The sequence below is a fragment of the Oreochromis aureus genome, linkage group 7 (assembly GCF_013358895.1).
Source record: "Oreochromis aureus strain Israel breed Guangdong linkage group 7, ZZ_aureus, whole genome shotgun sequence".
NCBI lineage: Eukaryota > Metazoa > Chordata > Actinopteri > Cichliformes > Cichlidae > Oreochromis > Oreochromis aureus.
The window spans coordinates 7452731-7478365 of record NC_052948.1 but is presented as its reverse complement, the minus strand read 5'-3'; the positions used below and the strand labels follow the sequence as shown (position 1 = coordinate 7478365).

Sequence of the window (25635 nt, the reverse complement as noted above, 5' to 3'; positions counted from 1 at the left end):
CAACAGTATAAAATTTAAAGAATATTTTTAATTCATGTGGACAAGGATAAGCGGAAGAGTATGGATAAATAGATGGATTTTTTTTTAATAGAAAAAACTACTTTCTAAATGTTTATTTTACCGAAGATGCTGGTCAGTCAGCAGCACACACCCCCTTTCCTCCCATCAGCCTTTGCAGCAGCTGCTCAGCGGCGCTAGCTGCTAAGCTAGTTCAGGTAATCTGTCAGCCTGCAGCTAAATCCACGTACACTGCTGGGCTTTACACTCTTCCGGAATACTCTCCTTTCATGGGTAACGTCAGATTTTATCATTATGAGACAAGGTGCCAAGGTCGTACGCAAACGGTAGTCGAGGTTTAGGACAAAAGTAAGCGGTTAGCAGGGAAATATCAGCCACGTATTGTCTTAATGTTATCAGTCAATACTTGCTATCGCCCGTAATCACCGACATAAATGTTCAGCGGAACAAAACGACAGATGTGACAGCTGTTTATCCAAATTTACCAGTACCTTCCTTTGCAGTTCTCATACTAACGTTGTCCGACTCTTGAATCGAGTTCGCAGAGCTGCCAATAGACGTAACTTGATGGTACATTTGACAGCTAGCGCTAGCTTTTGTTATTCGTAATTTGTAACGTTAGGCAGTAAGTATGATAATTAAAGTTTGACAGTCTCCGTTAATATGGCTAAAACCTTAAAGACCTGTTTGCAATAATCTGCTGTTGTGTGTCTGAGCTTGTGGGAAATAATGTCCGTATGCAAATATTTCAGTGCTCTTAAGTTTAAAGCAACCAAGTGTCTTTTGGCTAGCTGCCCGGGGATAGCAAAAGTCTTTGAAGTTAAACCTTATCACACGCGTCAACCCTCAGTCAGTAACACGAAACGTGCAATTTAGGGAGGATTTGATAATTTACATGTACATACACGCATAGACTGTGATGGCTTCTCTAGAAGCTAACTCTTTATATGCCATCATCTGAACAGCCTTAGGATCAGCTCTGCATTTACACATTGTCACATGAACGAGGGACTGTGGTAAGCTCCGTCGGGCATCCCAATAAATAAACCCTTTCATGTGGGATGTACTCTGGCCCAGATAGTCTAAGGAAGAATCTTCTTTCTTGTTTTTCAGTCAGTCTTAGCAAATAAAAGTGCCAGGTCATTATCCAAAGTCCTTGCGCTAATTCTAAAATAGTCCCAGCGTGCAAAGGGACCGGATTATGATCGTGGATTTGCACAGAGGAAAGCAACACCCATTACCGCTGTAAGGAAACCTGGGGCTTTCCATTTGGATGGATTTTCTCTCCCTTTGTCAGCTTTACTTGTCAGATCCAGAAAGAAATATCTTCTAACAAAGACCTCTTTACTAGTGCTTCTTTTGCTCAGTGACACCCTGTCTCTTAAAAAGTTTGGCTAAATGTCTATTTTATAAGTTTTATTAATCTAAAATTTCCCTAACAGCTGAAGAAGACCCTCTAATGTGATTTCAACTTGGCGCTTGTGATCAAGGACAGACTTGCTGTCCATGCTGCCACAGTGGATATGCAGTGACTCTGCTGCTGAGAGAGGAATGACATTTGTCTCATTGTAATTCCTGGAGCTGCTTTGGGAACAGTTTGGGCTTGATTAAAAAAAACAAAAACAAAAAAAACAGAAAAAAACAAAGTTGCTGCTCAGAGCCAAGTTGGTCTTTTTTTCCACAGCCTGCTCTTTTACACTTTCACTGCCTAGTGTGCAAACTGTTATGGCCCTTGGGGCCAACTGAGAAAAAGGGGACTCTAACTGTAGTGGATTAGACTCTGCCGTGGAAAAGGGACTGGACCAAGAGAGCAGGCCCACAGCAACACGCATCATGCTGTGGGTACACTAGGTTCCCTGTCTGAGCCGCTTCTGCGTATCACTTTTTTTTTTTTCTCTTTTCCTGCAATCTCATTGATTTGGATGGTTGAGCACAAGGGCCACTTTGAAGGAGACCACCGGTGGCTGTGGTTTGGCCAGAGCTGTCAGACTTCTTGCCAGCTATTACTAATTTAGTACCCTTGTCCACTGCTACTGCTGCTGTAACCTCTTCACTGTGGTCTCCAGCATGGTGAGTGGAGGCTGGAGGCATCACAGGAGTGGAACTGAACCATTAATACTGGTCTAGTTGGTTATTTTCCAACCTTTTTTTTTTTTTCTTCCTTATCTTTTCTATTGTAAATGATTGCATTCCAATTTTCTGGACCTTTTCCTCTGTACTGAAAAAAACTAAACTTCAGTCAAGGTCATTTTTTTTTTTTTTTTAATTGAAAGCCTGGAAAGAATATTGCTTCAGAGGAGGATGAAGCTGAGGAAACAGGTGACGGTGTGTGGAGGGGCCATATTCTGTGTGGCTGTGTTCTCACTTTATCTGATGTTGGATCGCGTCCAACATGACCCTGCACGGCGACAGAGCGGCGGGAACTTTCCACGGGTAAGAGTAATTACCCTTTCTGCAGCTTTTAATATAGCACATTTGTCCTGATTTTATTTTACTATTTTTTCCAGTGATGTACTACCAGGCTTAAGTCATGATAAGAAACATTCCTGCTTTTAAAGCCTGACTGCTAATTAGTCTGAATATATGTTTCACCCTGTTTTCTTTTTTTTATTTACCTATAAATGGACACCTCCAATCATGCATTTGTTATAGTGTAGTTATTTACTGATTTATATATTTTAAATGTCCTACACTCCTTTGTTGCCTTTCCTAAATTATCTGCTTTTTAATCTTAAAGCCATAACTTGACTACACTAACAGAGCAGAAGAATGTTAGTTTGATCTCTTGTGTTAATCCATATTTTTGTGTCTGTTTTTAGAGCCAAATTTCAGTCCTGCAGAACAGGATTGAGCAGCTGGAGCAGCTCCTGGAGGAAAACCATCAAATCATCAGCCACATAAAGGATTCTGTGATGGAGCTCACAGACACAGGAGCTGTCTCTCCCAGTGGCCACCTGCCATTCAGAAGTGCCAACGGTTCCTGGGTCCTACCCTTCGATGGTCGTCCCACTTTCCTTGCTGTTAAGCCGCAGGATTGTCAGTTTGCTGTAGGCAACAGAGATCAACCAGACGTCCAGGTTGGCCAGGTCTTTTGTGTTGTTGTAGCTACTGTAAAAAAAAACAAACAAAAAAAATAAAAACTCGAAGAATATTTTCGGGGTCTTACCAGTGAGCGATAATTGTTTTATTTTAGATGCTGGATGTGTACTCCCTCCTCAAATTTGACAACCCTGATGGTGGTGTGTGGAAGCAGGGCTTTGACATCACTTATGAACCTAATGAGTGGGATAACGAACCACTGCAAGTATTTGTGGTCCCTCACTCACACAACGATCCAGGTGAGTTACGTAAACTTTGCTGAACATGACCGAGCGCTTCTTTAAAAGTTGGTTGCATCAGATTGCTTTTTGTGAGACAGTCTAAAAGACGTCTGAGCAGTTTGTTTCAATAGTTTGGTACTTTAGGACTTAACTGAGTGGGAGGCTAGTTTGTAGGGATGCAAAATTCATTCAATATTGGATTCATTTGTTCTCATTATTATTAGCATAATGCTGACATGATTGACGGCTTAGCAACAAACAATGGAATTAGGAAGATATTGGCAATGGAAAACCGGAACAATTTATAGATGGGATTGGCTGAGATTATATTTTAGACTGACATTTCCATTAAGTTTGTTTACCCGCCTGTGCCACATGCTTGATAACTTGACAGTTATTGATATGTTGACAGGCCGGAAAGACCTGCAAATTTTGTCCATCAGCAGTGGGAATAGGTTTCATTCTGAATTGCATTATTTATATTTGCTGAAAAGTTCTAAGCATTTGTTGTATGCAACTAGACTGGTGATTTAGTAACTGAAATAATCTCAGCTCTTAACGAAGAGACATGAAAGCAGATCTTATCTGAATTCTCTTAAAGCAGAGAACTGATATTAAGAGTGTGAAATGGAGTTTGTGAAGGTTTTGATGACTGATTGCCAAATTAGAGAGCGAGTAAAAGGCACGAACCGCTTAAGTTGTTTAAGCTTCACAAATGAACTTTGGACAGTTTTGTAAGAGTCAGGTTGGGATTTTTTCTACAGTTATCCTTTTTCACATGGAGCACACAGCAAGGAGTAGACTTCAAACGCATTTGCACAACGGGGAATATTGTGCTTCACTTGGTGAGGGAGATTCCTGTAGTGAGAATGCAGGAGGCAGCACATGATTTTCTTGGAAGTTGTCATTTTGTGCTAGGTTAAAGCTTTTTTTTTAATTATTACGGAGGTGTTCTTTTTGAAACCAGGAATATATAAAAAGAAGGTTTAGTCTGCTGTGATGACTAGGATGGAAAAGTTTAATCTGAAGGGAGTCATGGTATGAAATGAGCCGTGGATTAATTAAATTAAAAGTAGTGGAGAAAGTAGGAAGGAAGGCAGTGCACTCTTTTGTTGCGCTCGAGGTCAACCAGCGGATAGGGTCCTGCACTTTGCAAAATCCAGAGTTTAAGGTAATAATGTGAACAAAAGAATACAACAGTGTTCGTTTGCTTTCCACAACACTAAACGTGTTTATTCTTCAACACTTTGTCTATTGCTGATTTATGGAAATTAATGCATACTGAATAGAATAGTACCTAATTTGCAAAATGACATTTTAGAAAAGTTGTAATACAACAAAATAACTGCCCTAATGTCAGTAGATAAATGGAAAATTTTATAGTGATATCTGCTATTTGAAATAGTAGTTCCCAGTAAATGTTTGAAATTTTACAGTGTGTAGCTTTAAAGGTCATTGCTTTGGTCATACTCCACTTCAGTAGCCCTTACATATGCCAGACTTTACAGTTTTAATACTCTCCATATTTTAAAGGTTCATATGTCATCCAGGGTCTTTGTCAGAGAACATTTCCTCTCTAAAATATTTTGTTTGTGTCACAAAATTGACAGTGCTTTTTTTTTCTCCAGTACTTTCTGATTTATAATCTTAATTTCAGATCACCTCCTTTAAAAAAGCCTTTTAAGTGTAAAAGACCTTTAGATTCTAATATGTGATCAAAATAATTACACAAAGTATTGAAGCTGACTGTTTCCAATATTTACATTTCACTTCTCTTCTGTATGCAAATTGGCACGTAGCTTGATAGGTATCGCATAGTTAAACATAGAAATTTCAGAAAACCTTTCATGCAAAAAAATAATTGTCTTAATGTAAGCAATCAACTAGGGATGTTTCTCTTAACCTCTAATGTATTTCTTCTGATTCTGCATATTTCCCAAATGATGTGGAACTTTAGTCGCTATAAAACATATTAGATTACTAAAATAGATATCCTAGAGGAGCTTTGTGGGCTGCTGTATACTATTGCACATTTAAAATGCAAAGAGGGTGCTTTTTAGTCACTTTTCTTAGAAACCACTTTACTAAAAAGGTTGTAGAGTGGAACAGCTCTAGTTGAATAAAACATAAGTTTTATTTTTGATCCATGACACCCCAACACTGAGTCCCTTTGCGTGCGCTTTCTTCACGGCTTTGTATCAGCTCTGTTTGGATAAGCGCGGGTGGGAGTGAATTATTTCACAGTGTAATTTGTATGAATGTTTGCCAGTGGCTGTGCAGATTGTTCAGATTTGTCCTCTTGTGTTGTTAGGTTGGGTCAAGACTTTTGACAAGTATTTCACAGACCAGACGCAACATATTTTAAACAACATGGTGGTGAAGCTGGCTGAGGATCCTCGCAGGAAGTTCATCTGGTCTGAGATTTCATTCTTCTCCAAGTGGTGGGAGACTGCAGATGTACACAAACAGGAGGCAATGCGCAAGTTAGTCATAGCTTTGTGAAGCACACAGCTTTGCCTTTTATTTTTACTCAAAAACAGAGAATTCAGTGAGATTTCTTTGATCTAGACTGGCCCTAAGTACAATATGTTAGACTGTGAAATCTTAAAAATAGCTTATTATCTCCTTAATGTGACTCTCCTTCTTTAGGGCTGGATTATCTTCACCTTGCTGTCTTAATCCTTTCTTTTTAACAGACTGATCCTCGGAGGACAGCTAGAGATCGTGACAGGAGGCTGGGTGATGACGGATGAAGCCAATGCTCACTACTTTGCCATGATAGACCAGCTCATTGAAGGGCATCAGTGGCTGGAGAGTAATCTAGGTAAACAATCCTCCAAGACATATTATTATTATTATTCAGCGAATATCATTTATATTCAGACTAATGTTGAGGTAAAGTTCAAAAAGTGTCATACTGTCTCTGAAATGTAAGGGCTTTTGCCTTCATTCTAGTAAAAATTTAAAATTATATCACTCCTCACACTGCTTAGTATTGAAATCCTAGCTCATCATCCTACATGCAGCAGATGTAGCCTCTCACTCAGTGGGTGCTCAGATGCTTTGTGCTACTTTCACTGCATCCCACTGAGAAGAGTGATTTCCTAAAAGATGTATTCCTCTTTTATCCAAGCATAAACCTGAAATACTTTGCTTCTTGCTTGCTGTCATAGGTATAACTCCTCGCAGCGGGTGGGCTGTAGACCCGTTTGGTCACAGTGCTACTATGCCCTATCTACTGAAGAGGGCCAACCTGACCAGCATGCTCATCCAGAGGATCCACTACTCCATTAAAAAACATTTTGCCTCCACCCGAAATCTGGAGTTTATGTGGAGGCAGGCCTGGGGTGAGTGGACCATAACAGCTGATGTCATCTGATTCATGTGCTTATCTTTGTTAAGCTCATTGCCGAATGAGTCATGGCACTCGCTATGGCATTTGAAAGAGGAATTTTTGGAAGGACAACCAGTAGAAAATGGCCTCAGAAGAGCTGCTGTCATTATTTTTTCTGATTAAACTGGATGTCTGCCAAAGATTTACTGTTCATTAGATTTTAATTTGAAAAATTGGATATGCCAGATAATATCAATATGTTACTGTCACTATTTAGGGAGATTTGCTCTGTAATTAAATACTGTCCAGTGTTTAACCAGTGCTAAGTTTTGAAAATTAAACTGATAGTAGTTCTACAAGCTCTCAGAGCAAAATGTGCTCTTTCTATCAGTGTTTCTCATGCTAGTGCTTTGTTGTCTTTACTTTGCCACCCTAACAGACATGGGGTCAAACACAGACATGTTTTGCCACATGATGCCCTTTTATAGCTACGATGTACCTCACACCTGTGGACCTGATCCAAAGATCTGCTGCCAGTTTGACTTCAAGAGGTTACCAGGCGGAAGGATAAACTGTCCCTGGAAAGTGCCACCAAAAACTATTGTGGAAGCCAACGTAGCAGAGAGGTAAGTCTTCACTTTGTGGATCACTTTTGCTCACCGTGGAACAAAAGATTTTATGCTTAATTTTTTTCTGTGTTCGACCTGTAGACGAGACAAGTGATGTATTAGCAGAATAATCAACAATGAACATAGCTGTTATTTAATGGCTCAGTATACAGATGGACAGAGATTTGCAGAATATATGGGTGGGTCATGACCATATATGGGCAGTAACACGTTACTGTAATCTGATTACTGTTTTCAAGTAATGAGTAAAGTAAGGGATTACTGTTGCAAAAAAGTAATTGGATTACTTTTACTTTCCTGTAAGCACGCTGCATTACTGCATTACTAAACTGTGATTTTTGTTTGTGAGAGTGTCTCATGACAATGACGTTCGAGCGTGTGACGTCCGTGGCAGCAACAGTACTGACATTACTTTAAGTTTGAGGTTTGATAAATGTTAAAACAAATTTCTTCAAGTCAAACACTGTTGAATATAATTTCATTTTTGCTTGATGCACTGTGCATCAAGTTAAAAGATTAAAACTAATAAAACAATTTTTAAATAGACTTTTTCCATTTGATTCAATTTTATATGATGGATTATGCAGAAAAAATAGAATTGGGCTGAATGGTCTATTGCTTTATTACATATTCAGGTAACTAATTAGAAATAATCAGCAATTAGTAACTGATTACTGTTTTCAAGTAACTTGACCAAGACTGGTCATGACAGCTGTAAAATACAGCTCTAACATACTCTGCTCAGTATTTTGTTCTGACCTTCACAGAAAAAAAATTGGAGTAGACTAAAATGCATGTTATGCAAAAAACAGTATAATATGTAACTTTTGACATTGTGCTGCTTTTTAGCCCAGCAACACACAGCCCAGGTTGTTTCGCTGTTGTTGCAACTGTATTTTCTTTAATGGTCCCTTTAAAAATAAACTCAGCTTGAAGTTGTGCCAGTAACAATAGTCAGAGAGGGTGGATGAACAGAGGGAACCAGACATGGGGCCAGATTTACTAAGCTGTACAAAAAGCGCAGAGTACAGTGAAAAGTTTTAAACTTTAAAAACGAGTCATTTCATTTGATGCGCCACACAACAAAAGTCCAGTTAAAAAAATGTTTTTAATTTTAAAACCTCTAGATTAACATGTTAAAATAGACTTAATTCCTTTTCATTATTGTGGTTTAGTAAAGATAGAAATTGATAAATATTCATTTGTAGCACATTTGTAAATGATTGAAACTGGGTTTACAACTCATTCAATCACAATCCACACAGCATTATCACAACAGGTTAAAGATAGAAATCCAATGGGGCAGATTTCACTGGCTGACTGGCCCTGGTCACAGCTGGGCTCCTCAATCTGCGTCTTTGGCTGGCGTTTATCATGCTGTGTCACATATGTTTCTCTCAGGGAACAGCTGGGCAGTTCAGACCAAGGAATGACAGCGGAATGAGAGTTCATATGTTATGACACATTAGGGCAAAATCTTAGGTCAGATATTGAGTTGGATCAGGTGTGGCCTTGGAAGTGCTGATAGCTGTTTGCTGGATGAATCCTGATAAGTCAGAAAACAGAGTCATCCAGAGATAAAAAAAAAAAAAGAAAAAAACAACCCCAAAACATTTTTTGTACACACACTGTATTCACTATATAAATCTAAAAACTGACCACCCGAATGTATAGAGGAACATACCATTATTGACTGCCTGAACCTGACTAACTAGGCATAAATGAAATGACTGCAGCTTTGCCATCTCAGTTAAAAGAAGCACTTATTCATTTATTGATTAAAGTTAAAGAAGAGAACGTGACAGCCAGCCAGCTCTTACATTAAATACTAGTACAATTAGAAATAATCATCTTGCCTGAGTTATTTAAATAAGTTCCTCTTCAATTTTTTCAGCCTGACAGGAACAAAAAATCCATATGCAATAAGGCAAAGAGTAAAAATTATTCTCCATGCTGTGTCTGTTGCTCCTTTCGCTCTCCACCTTTAGCAAATCTGGGACATGGAGTACTGATGCTCTTGCAGTAACATTAAGCAGCCTTTCAAGGACCTAAAGATTTTTTTCAGAGAGGTGTTTCTGTGGAGAATACCTCCAGGGGTAATTTGATCATCTTTCCTCTTTCCAAGGTCATAGTGATTTCCTAGAAAACTGTCTTATGCAAAGCATAGCAGCTTGGATGCCAAGAAATATGTCCTAAGTGTCCCCTCTGCCTCCTTTTTTCTCAATCAGGGCACAGCTGCTCCTGGATCAGTACCGTAAAAAATCGAAACTGTACCGCAGTAAGGTGCTCCTTGTTCCTCTGGGGGATGACTTCCGCTACGATAAAGCCCTTGAGTGGGATCAGCAGTATATCAACTACCAGAAGCTGTTTGACTACATGAATTCTCACCCTGAGATGCATGTACAAGTGAGAAATTTATTTGTCAACTGTCACAAATCTTATAGCGAAATGTTTTTTTTTCCTTCCCTCCTGTGTTTCATCTTCTCCTTCCATCTCAGTGTGTGGTGTACCAAGTAGTTCAGCATTCAACCTTTCTCATGGTAATGAATCATGCAGTGGTATTTTAACTTGCTGACAGAACAAAGAATCTGTCACGACTTGATGTCTGGTGCAGAAGATGTCATGTAAGATGAAAGGCACATGCCTAATGATGAAAGGCTTTTTATTTCTTGTGTTCAGATATGTTTGAAAGCGGCCATTTTTTTTTCAAAGTACATGTCAATCGGCTCCTCAGGCACAATTTGGGACTCTCACCGACTACTTCAACGCCGTATACAAAACAAACGGCGTGGCCCAGGGATCCAGGCCGGCAGGCTACCCGGTGCTCAGTGGAGATTTCTTTGCCTACGCAGACCGTGAAGACCACTACTGGACTGGCTATTTTACCTCCCGACCCTTTTACAAGAGTATGGACCGCATCATAGAGTCCCATCTCAGGTAAGGCAGACTTAATCACTAATATTGCTGACTTCAGATTTGGGGATGTGTTGGTTATGCTCTACTTGTTGTGTGGACAAATTTGGGAAAGGACTATTTTGCATTGCAAACAAAATTAAGGTGTGGCATGCAGTGTTAAGGGTCTTCAACTTCTGCTATATAAATTAACCTGCAGAGCACCTATTTGTCTCTGCAGAACAAAATGCAGTATAAAATGTTTTGGGGCATGTCAGTTGACACTTGCACAGTGTCAAAAAAAAATATTGGTCCTTTCGCTCTCCAACCAATCACTGTCCCTATTCACTAAACCAGCAAAAACTAAAAGTCCAAGTGGAAATTTTTGTGATGAATCAGTAGAGGTCTTATAGTCTGGCCACTGCTGTAGTCAAATAATGTGAACGCACCTTTAGCTGACTAAAGGTACTTTAAGGGTCTCCCTCGTGATAACTATATGTCACTGTCCTTCAGGGGGGCAGAGATCCTCTACAGCCTGGCAGTCGCAAATGCTAGGCATGCGGGCATGGAAGGGCGTTACCCGGTTTCGGATTATTCCCTGCTAGTGGATGCCAGGCGCTCGGTCGGCCTCTTCCAGCATCACGACGCCATAACTGGCACAGCAAAAGAAAATGTTGTCATCGACTACGGCACCAAGTAAGAAACGAAGGGAGTTGGGACGATTACCATCTTGCTTTTAATCTTAAGTCTCTTGTGACTGGCCTGTTCGATACAAATGTGTTGCAAATAATAAGTTGTCTCCTTTAAGTGCAGCACTTAGCCATTCATTCTGTCTCATCCTACCTAGATTACTGCGGTCACTTATTGGTCTGAAGAGAGTGATCATTAATGCTGCTCATTTCCTGGTGATGAAGAACAAAGAGTTTTATCGCTTTTACCAGACGGAGCCTTTTCTGGAGACGGTAATGGCAAACTTCATCTACAAAAAACAAACAGACCTGCGTATTTGTTTGTTCTTGAATATTCACTGTGCTTCCTGTGTCATATTTTCCTTCTACAGGATGACAGGCGTGCTACTCAAGACTCTATGCCTCAGCGCACTTTAATCGAGCTGGACCCTGCAGGACCAAGGTATTAGCTGCATCATCTTGCATCTTTCATCCCGCCCCCCCGCCTCCTCTTTCACCTACTCCTACACCTACTCCTACACCATCCTGTGCTCATAATTGCTTTTTCGTTTTTTTTCGTTTTTTTTCCCTCCCCATCAGGTACCTGGTTATGTTCAACCCAGTTGAGCGAGAGAGGCTATGCGCGGTGACCGTGTTGGTTAACACAGTCAGGGTTCGGGTGCTTACTGAGGATGGACAGACGCTTCCAGTACAGCTGAGTGCTCAGTGGAGCTCTGCGAGTCAGATGAGTGCAGAGGTGTTTGAGGTACGGCACTGACTTCATTAGGATGCTGGTTTCTGCATAGCGATATTGGCATATCAGTAGCACAGCAGTACACAGTGAATCTGTTGAGCCACAGAACAAACACAATAAGAAGTCATTATGCTCAACTGAAAAGAGAATAGCTATAAAGACATTGAAAAGCTGCCAAGTTAAATCCGATTACTATCTGATAACGTACAGGAGGGGGACATTTGTGCATTTAAAGTGGGAATATGTTCCTTTATGTGAGTATAAGTCTTATACAATAGATTTCACAGTGTTAGACAAGTTTAATTCTCTGCGTGTGATTACTGTAACTTGGCCAGCGGATGAAACTCCACAAGATATAATATGCATACATGAGCAAAAACAAAAGGCAAATTTTAAATGCCACGTTTCTGCACACGCCGTCGTCTTTGTGACACAAAATGCTGAGTCATTGAATCGGGGCAGCTGTAGCTCATTTGGTAAACTCATGAGGTTGGTGGTTTGTGCAGCTTTGCTCATTGTGTTTGTGTCTTGAGGAAGATGCTTTAGAGAAAAGCCAAGAGGATGTACTGTATGTAATGTATATGATGTGTGTTTTATAAGCACTTAGTCTTCTAAATAAAAGTTTTCCTTCTTTTTCTCTATTTACCTGCAAGTTGTTACTAGGACAGATGTTCTTTTTCAGCTATTGAAAATTACATAAATAAATAAATAAACTGCCTCAAATCATCTATTAAATCTTAAGTTAATTGAATTTTAATTTGTTTTTTTTTCCCAAAAAATGCTTTCCACCAACAGAAGCTAATGAATTTTCATTTTGAGCACTTTAATCAACACAGTTTCTCATAACATTTTAATTATAGCACTATTGCTGATATGTAAATGCTTTTAAGTTTTAATGAATGCCTTGTGGTCAACGCTTGCATTCCTGTGTCACACAAAGAATGAAGCCAGCATTTTAAAACACAAGCTGTTTGTGTATTATTTAAAATTAAATCTTTTCTCAATCCTTGATCCAGGCGACATTCATGGTTCGTCTGCCGCCTCTCGCTCTGGCTGTTTTCCATCTGTATGACTCTCCGGACTCGCCCATGACACTACGTTCGGACACTCTGCTCAGGCTATCCGGTCGGGGTGTTGCCGCCCGAGCTGTGGACCCGCTTCCTGTCCGCTCTCAGCAAGCCGACTCTCAGACCTTCTACATCAGCAGTCAGTCTCTAACGCTAGGCTTCTCCGGAACCACCGGGCTGCTGGAGGTTTGTATTTCCTCTCCTCTTACTTCTGTTTGACTTTGTATCTGTTAAAGTTTCACTGATCTGTTTCATCTTTGATCTGGTGGAGGAAAAGGCCGTGAGTTTGATTTGTAAACAAATCCTTCCCATTTGATCAAAGTGAACATGCTATGTCTTGTTGTTGCGGAGAGAAGCTTTAATCTCTTCTCTAATTGTTTTTTTTCCCCTTCTGCTCGCGCTCCGTTTTCATCTGCAGAGTATCAAACGCAAGGATGATCCTCAGGAAGTGAAGGTTCAGATGCAGTTCATGGTGTACGGCACTCGTCCCTCTAAAGACAAGAGTGGCGCTTACCTCTTTCTGCCAGATGGAAAAGCAAAGGTATTCACTTGACTCTGTCACATGTTTACTTGTCTCTCTAAAGCCTTTGATCGAGACTCCCCTGTGTATACTGTCACAGTGTCGTCCCAGGGAGCTCGGGGCAGGAATTCAGGCAGTCTGGGTACTGCTTCGTTTTTTGCTTGATTTAAAGACAGTGAGAGCTTAGTTGCTGTACTGTATCTGCAACCCCAATTCCAAAACAGAATACAACGATTTGCAAATCTCATAAACCTATAATTTATTCACAGTAGTACATAGAATATATATCACATGTTTAAAGTGAGACATTTTACTATTTCATAAGACATATTGGCCTATTTTAAATTAATTTTGGCAGCTACACGCTTCAAAACAGTTGGGCCATGTTTACCATTGTGTAGCTTCCCCTCTATAAATTTCTGGGAACCAGAGGTGACCAGTTTCTGCACATTTGGGAGATAAATGTTGTCCCACTCTTGCTTCTCAACTCTGGGTCGTCTTTATGTTATCTTTTTATTTCATGATGCACCAAAACTTTAAAGGTGGTGAAAGGTTTGGATTTTCAGGTGTGGAGATGTGGACAAGGCTTTTGGTCATTTTTATTGCACAAAATGACCAGAGTGCAAACTGCCTCCAGGGCAGAAACAACTGCATAATTCTAACACAACTTCATGTCTTTGCAAGCATCTTCAGAGACAACATGCTAACACAAAGCTATACAAGAGCACAGAGTGATGTTTAAGCTGAGTGAATGCCGACCCCAGCCCAGCAGCCAGAGTGTTAGGGTAGAGTAAAGGGCAGTCAAGTGGGTGCCTCCGTTCCTGTATGCTCATGTTTCTACAGCACAAACACTGGCGATCGTTTTACAGCCTCTTTGTGCTGGTTTTCGACTTTGCTTTGTGTTGTCAGCTTTGTCTTCATATGTAAACACTAAAAGAAAGATCTTAAGTGTGTCCTCATCAGGATTAGGGACTGGTGTGTGTGTGTGTGTGCAACTGTGGTCTGTAGGTTTATGTTGTTAACTGGCAACCGTGACAATGTATTCAAGGTAATTTTATGGAATAACAAGAAAGTAATTTAACAAGTAGTGTAACAAATACCTTCTCTGGAAAGGAATCAAGTAAAGCATGTGATACATTGTTTGAGTAACAACCCAACAAATAAAATAAAATTCAATAAAACTTGAACCTGTATTTGTGGATGGCACAGTGTTCAGAGAGAGCGATTTCTGGAAGTGTTCCTGAGCTCATACTGAATGACTGAATCGTGCCTGTTTTTAATGCAGTGCTGCCTGAGGGCCTGAAGATCACACAAATCCAGTATTGGTTGGTTTTGTCCCTTGCGCACAGAGATTTCTCTAGATTCTCTGAGTCTTTTGATATTATGTACTATAGATGAGGAAAAGTTCAAAGTCTGCAATTTTACATTGAGGAACATTATTCTGAAATAGCACTGTTTCGTCTTCCTTTTACTCTTTCAGCCTTACCACCAGAAAGAGCCACCTGTGGTGCGAGTTGTTGAGGGGCCTCTTTTCTCTGAGGTGGTGGCACACTACCAGCACTTTCAACAAACCATCCGCATCTACAATGTGCCAGGTAGTAACTACTGAAAACTGCTTGGTGGATTGAGCTCAAATTGGCTTTGCCCAAGCTTTTTATGTTTAAAGACACCAGATGGTAGAATACAACAACAGCCAATATGTTTAACAAAATGACAATTTAGAATTTAATGAGATTTTTTTTTGGAGTCTGTTGACTTTCTTTTTTTTTTTTTTAAAGCGTGAGGAAGCTAATATGATTTAGTCTTGTTTTTAGTGCATATTTCCGTCTTCCTCTGACTTGTTTTGCATTTTCAGGGGTGGATGGTTTATCAATAGACATCACCACCATGGTGGACATTAGAGATCAGACCAATAAGGAGCTGGCCATGAGACTGGTCACTGACATCCAGAGTGGAGAGGTCTTCTACACAGACCTCAATGGCTTCCAGGTCAGTAACATCATGAGTAAAGGCGAAATAACAACTTGTATTTAGATTTATTTGAAATGTTGCATCTGTTTTCTATTAGATGCAGCCTCGCCGACACTACCTGAAGCTGCCCTTGCAAGCCAACTTCTATCCTATGCCCAGCCAGGCGTACATCCAGGATGGCAACTACCGCCTCACGCTGCACACGGCTCAGGCTCTGGGTGTCAGCAGCCTGGAGAGTGGTTTGTATCCTGTTACTTTTTATTCAATAATGTGCCATTTTTCTTCATTTAATCTTTTAATGGAAGTTATCTTTGAAACGTGTGGTATTTTTCTTTGTTTACTGTGCATTAGGACTCAAGCACTTAGCTCTCCCTCTTCTCCCTTAAGAGGTTCTCAGAGAGTGAAACCGTTTAAATCTGCACGTTTGTGTGCCGAGCTAATCCTTTTATCATCATTAATGTTTCTAAATGACAGATAGCTCAAAGTGTTTGCATCTATTGACTCGAGCCTGAAAGTTCAATACGTGGGCTTTGCATTCAAGCTGTTGTCTCTGGTCCGCTCTCCCTTCAGGCCAGCTCGAAGTGATTATGGACCGACGACTGATGCAGGATGATAATCGTGGGCTGGGTCAGGGCTTGAAAGACAACAAGAAGACGGCCAATCGTTTCCGGCTGCTGCTGGAGAGGAGATCCGCCAGTAACAAGGTCTGTAAGATGACAGCAGCGGTGGTCTTTCCAGCACACCACAGCTGGCTCAAGGAACTGGAAGACTGTGCAAGGTTGTCGGGTGCAGTGTCTGATTTGTTCTTCCGTCTGTGCTATCTGTTAACACCTTTCCTCATATTGTTTTCCAGTACTCATTACCAGCCCATCTGTCTTTTTGCTATCCTCTCCACTCTCTAATTTTGTTTCCCTTCTCTTCTTCTTTTTTTTCCCCCCCTCACTCCATTACCTTCAGCACGATGGCTTCTTTGCCAAATTCTCGTCCTTGTTACGTTCTTTTCTCTCTCCATTACTGAGTGACCGAGTTCAAGAGGTAAAGCTGTATCTTTAGTTATGGCTCATAGCTCCAGTTTTTTTCCCCCCTTCCTTCCACCTCATAGTTGTAGCCAAACCAGTTCATCTTTATGACAGCCCGACTGAAAGAAACAAATGATATCATTTATCAAGTAAATGAATGCACATTGGCAGAAAATGGAAGGCATCGGTTGCAGTTTTATCATCGGGCTCTCCATCTAACCTGTCGATCATACGGGGGCGAAGTGTTGCCAGAGATGATGCACGTGATTTAAATGTTCACATCATAAAGTTGTGATTAGCACCATGTCTGTCTGGACTAGAATTAGAAATACGCCTCCTGCTCGGACAGAGTAATTAGAGCCCGTCCCTCACGTAGCGGCACAAGAGCATCTCTAGAGGTGACTCAAGATGCTGTAATAGTTCCACGGTCATTTATCACAACTGTTTTGAAATCTGACTTTGCACTCCTGCAGATGACTGACAGTGCAACAACCAGCTTCCCATCTGTACTCAGTCACATGACCAACGCCATGCTGAACCATGAGGTGCTGGCCTTGCCTGTTCTGCCCAAAAGACGCGGCATCCCTCCTCTGCAAACCTTTGCTCCCCTCAAGTCCATCCTCCCCTGCGACCTCCACCTGGTGAACCTCCGCAGCATCCAGAGCCAGGTATAAAGGCACATTTAAAAAAACAAACACGATTTTCACAAAGTGGAAACTTTATTTCATACTTCGATTTGTTTTCGTGTGTTTGCATATGAGCAGCAGGACCCCCAGTCTCCCTCTCCATACACCGCTTTGATTCTTCACCGTCTCGCGCTGGACTGCGGCTTCGAGGCTCAGAACCTCGGATTCAACTGCACCACCACTCAGGGACAGGTCAGGGTTGAAACTCACACGGAGAAAAGGATAAAACTACTCACCATTTTTGCATAATAGGAGGTTTATTTTGTAGCATATTTAAGTTCTGCTGCATTGTTATTTCTGTCATATGTAAATTTTTTTTTATATCCTGCCTAATGACATTTAAAAAGAAGTAATTTTGACTCGACTGCCAAAGGATCTGTTGATTAAAGTAGTCCTTGCGACAGAATCCACGTTGATTGTGAGTACACCGACAATGATCAAATAATTTTTTTTTATTGGCAGCGCTTTTTACTGCTGATAATTAGTCAATTTTGTTGATGAGCCTCCTGTAGATATGGATTTTTCAGTTCATCTTGTGCTGTGTTGCTTTTGCTTAAAAGAAGTCTCCTGTTGTCTGTATTTTTCTCTGAACCTCCTTTTTCTTCCTGTGCAGCTGAGTGTGTCGGCTCTGTTCAAGAACCTGGACCTACAGCTGCTTCAGCCCATGTCACTAACTTTGATGCACTCCGGCACGCCTCTGGCCAACAACACCACCATTACCCTCGATCCCATGGAGATCTCTGCCTTCAAGCTCAAGCTGCGATAAGAACAGTGCTGATCGAAAGAAACCCTCTAAGACTCCTCGGACCAACAACCAGCTCCCACGCTGAGCGTGGGCTGGCAATGGAGGGGTCTGGGTCTCTCTGTTTTTTGGTTTTGTTTTGTTGTTTTTTTAAAGTAGAACCACAAACACTACAGCATGGAGAGGTAGGGTCCACTGTAACAGGACTGACTGCACAGCAGGGGGCAGCCGACAGCCGTTACTGCAGACGACTCAAAGAGCAGCAGAACCCGGGTGAACTTTTAGCTGTTCCAAAATGACAAAGACGGCCAGAATCACTCATCAGATTCAGCCGGGTGTCTGTTCAGTGTCTGTGGTCAAAAAATGAAGGGTTCTCCTTTACAAGGAGTTTCTTTTTTTATCTCTGCTCCATCCTGCACTGAACTACTGAATGTAAATATTCAAAATGACAACAAAAAAAAGAGCCCGGGACACGTGCCACATCAGAGTGCAATTTGCAAAGCTTTATTTAGAAAATGGGTTCTTAATTTTTTTTCCCCCCACGTATGCAGACAGTGTTTTGATTTTGAACCCTTAGGTTGACTGACATTTTTTTCCCTTGTTTTTGACAGTCTCAGTTGCAGCAAAGAGAATGTGAGGTCTTTTTTTTTCTCAACTCACCAGGAGACAGAAGCTGCGAATCCTTACGCTGCCCGATTCCCACTTTGGTCACTATGTGATAACCGTGTGATCATTAATCATACTGGGTGACTGTTTACCTGTCCACTGTTTCCCCTTGTAGATAGGAGACTTTCTTTTTCCTCTTCCTGAGCTTCCTCTTCGCGGATGAAAAATGTGTGGAAAGACTGAATTTCAAGCTCCTGTTGGTCGTTCCTGTGCTCGTACTTCACTGTTGAGAGTTTGGGCTTTATGTACCATACTGTATGCAGTAGAAGATTAGACAAAGACTATACCTCATATATACCATGCAGCAGATATATTGGTACCTGTGTGTCTGTGGAGTATGTTTATGTGAATATATGAAGGTTTTGATTTTTTTCTCTTTTAAATGGGAGCGTTTTCGAGGTGTACACTTTCAGGGACCATCCATAATACTGTTGGTTATCATTAATTAATGTGGGTGTCTGTCAAGCAGTGCCTCATTTCATTGAAGGAAAATGATTCACATTGTCGGGAAATATCACAAATTGAGTGGTCAGTTCATCCAAATTATAAAAGCAAATACTTTTATTTTTTTATACTTCTAGTGGTGTGCAAACTGTTGAAGGATGTTCTTTTGATTTGCACCTTATATGAAGAAAAAAAAATACAACCCCAAACGATCAATCAACTGAGGCTTTGGGGGTTTAATAATATGTGGCCATGCAGGTTGTTTTGAAAAATCTGTTCAGGGCTTCTATGAAGTTACTTTCATTATGGCAAGGCTGTTAAACTATCATCACCATTTCCAGAGCCCAAGGTGACTCAGTTTTATTGCACTTTTTGTTTTGTGTAATGCTCTGTCCAGATTCCCAGAAATATTATGTTCATTAAGACTTCGAACTGTAGCAGATAGTGACATTTTAAAAAGCTAAGTAGAAAAGAATGTTTCTCAATTTTATTTTATTTTGTTTCGTCTAATCATGGATGGCACAGTGACTATTACGCTCCAAAATGTCGCTCAGATTTCTGCCACACCACCCCATTACAGCTATTTTAATTTGATTTTTTATTTTTTCCCCCATTGACTGCTGCTTTAAAATTGCTGCTGCAATCTTGCCGCAGCAACAAAAGAGGACGGCTGATTTAGAGTATGAATGCAAGACCTCCGCTGCAAAACACTAAAACTAAATTGTGGATCGAGGCTCGGGAACACCCCCGAAAACAAAGGGGGGAAAACATTTGCTTTGTTATGTTATGATTGCTCGGTTTGGTTTCTTTTGGAGCATTATTTCCTAAAAACTTGTCAGTATACTGAGCAGAAAACAGGAAGCCATAAACATGTAGCATATGTTGTATTAAAATGGGTCTGGGAGCAGAATTTCATTGACATTTAAGAAAGAGATCTCCAAAGCTCGACTCTTAATACAAACACTGCCTGCATAGCTACGTACTACTGAAGTCCAGTTATGCTTTTGGTCTAATTTGGGTGAACTGATCCCCCTCCAATCCCAAAAACATCAAGTCTGATTCTTCAGATGAGCTGCACTTCTTTGTATTTGATCTCCACAGTGTTTCTTACCCCAAGGCTGTCTCCAGGCAATCAGCCTTTCCTACCCTTATCTGCTCTTTCACAGCATCCATAGATGATGATGTCATCAGTGTCCAAAGCTTAGGACAGACATCTCGTAGCCCCCCACCTGTGTCTTAGCCTCACCATGTCGCGTCACTTTACCCCGTCTCCATATTCACTTTTCTTTTTCCTTCACGGGAGGTCTGCTGCTTTTTGCTGCTCTCCTCTGACCTGACGTCTGGCCCGCCACAATTCAATACTTTCTGCTCTGGCTCTCACGGTGAGCGGCGCAGAACCCTTCTCTCCCCTCCAGCTGTGGTTAACATTTCTGTCAGAGCAGATTTCACTTCATCTTGCATCGCACTTTCTCCCCGGTGTCTTATAACCTTGTCATAAACTTCTCCCCTGCTGTTTCGATGTGCGTCTGACTTTCTGTGTAAATGTCTTTTTCTTTTTTCTCTCCTCTCTTGTAGCACTGTTTTTGTTTGTTCAGAGGTAATATATGAAAGTCTCTACTTGCATTTGTTATTCACGGGGGATTAACGCTGCAGAAGAACACAAAGAGATGGGACGCGAATAAAGATGAAAACACAAAGTTAGCCTTTTGTAAAGGCCTCTCTTTATCTTCAAATACTTTCAACCCCCCCTCCCGACTGTTTAATTCATTAATTAATATCTGGATAATTAACATGCTGTTCCTAAATAGATTAAGTGATGATCAGCAGGGGGCAACATTGAGTCAGTGTAAATGTCTGTGGATGCTGTCAGTCAGAGAAGTGCAGCGGCATATCAACCCTCTTAGACTGTCCAATGCTTCACTTGTCAGCAGTCGGTCTCCCGCTCGGCATATCTGTCAAGGCGAGCATTAAAGTTCACACTTCAACTCACATGTAGTTAAAAGCAGCAGGAAGTTTTCCCATGTTTACCACTTTGAGGTGAAGGTGTTGATGGAATGGGTGACAGCAGCGAGCAGGAGTCGAACATGAAATGCTTCTTTGCTGCTGCTACATAAAAATGGATCAGGATCTGGAAAAATGGTGCCTCTCCTCCCATTGGGGGGGGGGATAGGACGGGTGACTTTATGATGTTCAGCACCAGCACAGATAACATGTGACCTGCTGGAATAATGAGGCCCTGAGTCCAGAGCATCCTATTGTGAAATCAACTAATGAGGAGCGGATTCGTGAGTCCCGTTTTAATTAATGGAATGTGTATTGTTGCCAAGTCTAGTTAGTAGACAGCATTGTCGCAGTACATGGCAGCTAATTACTACAAGCTAAAGGGCAAGGGGGGGGAAGAAAGGCAAACAAAATACCCACTCCTACACACGTGTAATGGCGGTGTGAAGGATGGAGATAAAAGGCTTTCAAATTCATCCACTTTTTCCAAAAAGGGGAGAAAAAAAAAATCTACAAAACAATTTGCACACGCGATTGGTTTGGATTTAAAATTCAAAACATGACATGCAGGGAGTGCTGAATTGTGCGGCAAGTTCTCCCGGCAGATCTAATTATGGGCCACAAAATGAATGTACCTTCACCCATGAACCCAGTTACCTGCACCTCTGTAGAGAGGGGGGGGCAGCTGCTAATGAACAAAGCTGCTGCCGCCGCCCGCCGGTGTTTTCCCCCATGCATACAAACCTCCATTTATATTAATTTAAACTTTAAGGGGCCCGCTATGCTGAAGCTTGAGGGAACAGTTTCTTGAAGGCGTTCTTGGCAGCTTTGCTCACTGCTGCAACTGGATGGCAGGCAGGAAGAAAGAAGGCTGGCACTCTGTTAAAGCTCAACGCCAGGAGTGAAGGAAACGCAGCGGCAACACTGATATATGACCATGAAGAAGCGAGGAACCATCTGCTCTCTCTGGGGTGTGTGTGTGTCAGGGGCTGAATTTAAGATGCATTAAAAAAAACTATAAAAGTTTTCAACCCTGGGAGTAAAAACACAGACTTGCTTTACAACAGCCAAAGTCCTTTTTTTTTTTTTAATTAATCCAGCATGAAATTAATCTCAACACATAACATCCGTCATCAGTTAAATAATAAAAAAAAAGGATTAAAAATAAAAACAAACATAGAAAATTGAATCATTATCTTATGATTTTTTTTAAATCACTAGCCATTCTGGTCTTTTGGATCCAAAGGCTTTGATTTGGCCACGTAGCTGCAAGTCTACGTGGTTATACAGAGAATATAAAGCATGAATTTGTCCTTTTATGTTTGGTGTTCACAGCAGAAAGGGGGAAAGCTTCACTTTGATGAAGATGTTCTGGAAGAGAAGCCCCAAAATCAATATAAAGCACACTCTGTGGGGAAAATGAAGAGAGAATTATCTTGTTTCTCACCCGCAGTAACCAAGTGGCACAATGCTTCACAAGGTCAGCCAAGCAGCTTTTGGGCTGAGTGGTTAATGTCATTAAAAAACAGTGCTGCTTCACTGTAATTCGGCACATTTCTGTGTGACTGATGTACCATCTCTGGTGTCTGCGCTGCAGTGGAAATTCCCACTGAGCCTTGATTGAAAACATAGCATCCTCCACAGTTTCCTGCTTATCAAACAACCTGCGGGGATGTTTTATTATGCTGTCCCAGCGCGCTGCAGAAATCCTCAATTTAAAGTTTTTCTTAGTATTAATGAACAGCGAGTCAACTTTATAACCCCTGGCCTGCAATCTGTCAGGTCTCTGATGAAAGATAACAACAGCAATATATTAAAAGTCCACCTGAAGTAGAGGCCAGATGTCTGTATTTGAGACAAATTAGATATGCCTTAGATGAAGTAATGGAGTAAAGGGCCGCTCCACACATTTTTACACAGTGCTTGGCACATGTGCTTCTCAGCCTCTGAATAAGGCCTTTAGTTCTGGAGGTGCTTTGCTAAGCCTGAATAAATTAACTACTGTGATCACATCAAGATTACTCCGAGTTCTGATTAGTTTTTATGCTAGGGGGCGCTGTTTTTTTTCTCCCCCTCAGGACCATGCATTACCAAGTGCAGATATATAGTTTGAAATTCACAGATATTCAGTTGGACACTAGTATTCATCGATTTGGGGCCTTGACCTACAAATGCAATCAAAAAGTTTGCAACTTTGTCTATAAAAGCAAAAAACCATACCCAACTTGAATTTGAGCTCCCCTTCAAGGTCAGCTTGACCTTCTCGAGTGCTTCCAGCACTCCCACTATTTTTAAAAAGAAAAATCACTCCCTGGAGCTGCCCTTTTCATCACACGTGTCTTGGCAGAGTCATCGCGACCTCAAATGCCTCGAGTAAACAACTTCCCTCTCAAACTGACCAGGATGTGACATAAAGGATCATCCCTGGTGATGAGAGCTGGGTTACAAACTACAACCCAAAACACCAGAATGCACTTTTCAGTGGAAGTGCCCGAAGGCGCTGCATCAAGCCACGAACACAACCACAAGCATGGATGCCTTTTTCTCAACTTTCCTGGTGGTGTGGACTGTGATTTTGTCACCCGGGGTCGGACTGTAATGCTATAATATCCTGAGGCATTAGAGAGAAAATATTCCAATAAAAGCCAAAATATTCTAATCTTCCTTGTTTGCTTTTGCACGCCTGCAGCATATGGCCACAGGATAATTTTGAGTTTGTACTCTTCTGCAAAATCACAATTCTAATTAAAGCACCATCTTTTTTTTAATAAGTGGAGGAGATAAAGCAACCGCCACAGACACACAGGCGGTCAGGAGAATTCTAGTGGCTGATCAAAAATAGCAGTCGTACTGAATGCACTGCATTGTTGCCAAATTTAAAAAAGGTACGTTTATTTATTCTAGGTGGAGTTGCACAACGTCATGGTCATGCCTCTTCAAAACTCAGGATATCTTGGTCTCTGCTGCTTAATATTAGACCATTCTGTCTCCAACTCTCTCCTGTTAGGTGTCCAAGCTTTAAGGGTGTGGCAGTACTCATTTTCTGGAAAGCACTCTGAAAAATATTTCCAAATTAAATTAGTTGCATAACACATTTAAATGGTGACAAAGCTTATCAATACAACTGACATCATTCAAATAAAAGATAAAATACATGAAAATACACATGAAGCATGTAGTAAATAAATACATGAAAAAAATGATTGGCTCTGCGTTTGGATGGGGTGCCGATGGGACAGTAAGGCCTGCGCTTTGTGTTTTTCTGAACCTGTGCGACTCCGCTTCACGAATCAGCTCCGTGCAGTCAGACCTGTCGTCGTGTCAGACACCACAACAGCAGATGCAGCTTCAGCTAGATTGAGCTCTGCGTCTTAATAAAGGCTGTTCTCTCGCTGTGACCATCCACTTCCTCGCTGTCTGATTCAGACTCGTAGGCAATCATGTCCTCATCTGCCCACACAGTGGGGATTCCCTTGTAGCATATCCTTGCCTTTCTCTCCCGTCCCTGCCGGAAGCCAAAACCAAAGCCCACCCGCACCCCCTTCGTCTCTGAAAATCCAGAGGGCAATTTGGTCCTCCAGGCAGAAGCGCCACCTGAGCGTAACTGCAGCAAGAAGAAGACCCCGACGAAGGCAGCCAGGATGAAGGCACAGCTGAGAAGGGCCACGACGGCAGGGAGTTGAGTAGACGGAGCTACAATGAGCCCTGGGGATTCCTCAGCTACTTTGCTGTCGTGGTCTGCTGCTGCTGGACTCGCCCCTTCTGGCTGCGTTCCGTCACCCTGGAGTCCTCCAGTTAGAGGGGATTTTCGCTGGACTTGGTTCTGGTGCAAACAGGAGGTGAAGACCAGATGGCTGTGAGGAGGGCAGGACAGGCAATCTGCAGGCCCGGTGCCAGAGCAAGTGAGACAGGCAGGATTGCAGGGCAGGCAGGCCTGGACGGAGGATAAATCCACCCAGTTCTCCAGAGAGAGGTTGAGGAGCTGCTGCCCCGACGTGAAGCCCGGCGGACACAATTTCACACAACCCTGCAGGAAGAGGGAGAAGCCAGGGCTGCACTCTGGATGGAGAGGGGCAGATTAATGAGTTAAGAGGGCGTTTATGTCATAAACACAATGAAAATAAGACCTACAAATGATTTCTGAACTTTGAACCACATACCGTCCAATTACTGTTTAAAAAAATATATATATATATATATTTGTGTATTATTATCACTCCCACTGCACTCTGTGTATTTTTACTGTATATAGTAACCTTTTGTACACAGTATAGTATTTTGGCATTTTTTGTACACCATTTTTCCTATTTTTATTTTTCTAATACATCTTTTTCACGCTGTCCCCTGCGCACAAGTGAATTTCCCCAGTGTGGGATTAATTACAGTCCATATCTATGTCACTACATGTAATTAATTGGAACTACATTTCTTTCTTGTTAATGAGATAAAGAGGCTATAAAGGGTCTTTAGTCTATAAAAACCATAAATAAATCTGAAATATATTCAACCCTAAGACAGCTAATTTATAAAAGAAAGGCCACAAACAGTAAAAAAAAACAAGTGTTAACAATTATTTCAGTATTTCCTCCTTTTGTCCTTTGTCAGTTTCTCCAGTCAGAACCTTAGACTTAATTTGAGGGAAATTAGCAGGCAACTGAGGATGTGAAATGAAAGAAGCAGTAATAACTGTAATGTTGATTTTACTGAAAGTTTTGAAATGTCTAAAATGATTAAGAGGAAAGCGCCTGACTCGAAGCATAAAATAATTTTTGACTTCATCTGCTTTTCACTGAGGAAGTCATCCTTGCTGACAACATGGACCTGAGGCACCGGCGCAGTTTAAATCTCCCCTGCTGCTGGCAATACGTTCCACTCTTTGATATGACATATGGCAACGTGCGTAT

The 25635-nt window shown here is 41.3% G+C and overlaps 2 protein-coding genes across 8 annotated transcripts in view; one reads left to right on the top strand and one right to left on the bottom strand.

Moving 5' to 3' along the window:
• The first annotated feature begins 178 nt into the window (after positions 1-178).
• man2a2 (mannosidase, alpha, class 2A, member 2) lies at positions 179-20431 on the top strand. 3 transcript variants are annotated; one of them, XM_031759084.2, is made up of 23 exons: positions 179-291; positions 1461-2451; positions 2838-3095; positions 3212-3356; positions 5650-5821; positions 6035-6162; positions 6512-6685; positions 7112-7298; positions 9530-9707; positions 10036-10238; positions 10707-10889; positions 11041-11155; positions 11254-11324; positions 11462-11627; positions 12632-12868; positions 13101-13223; positions 14683-14797; positions 15058-15191; positions 15271-15412; positions 15744-15877; positions 16666-16860; positions 16957-17070; positions 17492-20431. In XM_031759084.2, the coding sequence occupies exons 2-23, from the start codon at positions 2320-2322 to the stop codon at positions 17642-17644; spliced, it is 3459 nt and encodes a 1152-aa protein (XP_031614944.1). In that variant the 5' UTR covers positions 179-291; positions 1461-2319; the 3' UTR covers positions 17645-20431. The 3 variants fall into 3 exon arrangements, with proteins under 3 accessions (XP_031614944.1, XP_039471407.1, XP_031614951.1); XM_039615473.1 differs by having other exon boundaries at positions 183-215; positions 2292-2451; XM_031759091.2 differs by having other exon boundaries at positions 191-291; positions 2292-2451.
• furinb (furin (paired basic amino acid cleaving enzyme) b) overlaps positions 19338-25635 on the bottom strand; it is a 114511-nt gene continuing 108213 nt past the window's right edge. For 4 of the 5 annotated variants that reach the window (XM_031759059.2, XM_039615474.1, XM_031759066.2 and 1 more), the window contains one exon: positions 19338-24790. In XM_031759059.2, coding sequence (XP_031614919.1) covers positions 24084-24790 — 707 coding nt within the window. In that variant the 3' untranslated portion in view covers positions 19338-24083. The remainder of the gene's footprint in view (positions 24791-25635) is intronic. The other variant, XR_004200641.2, reaches the window with a different exon arrangement.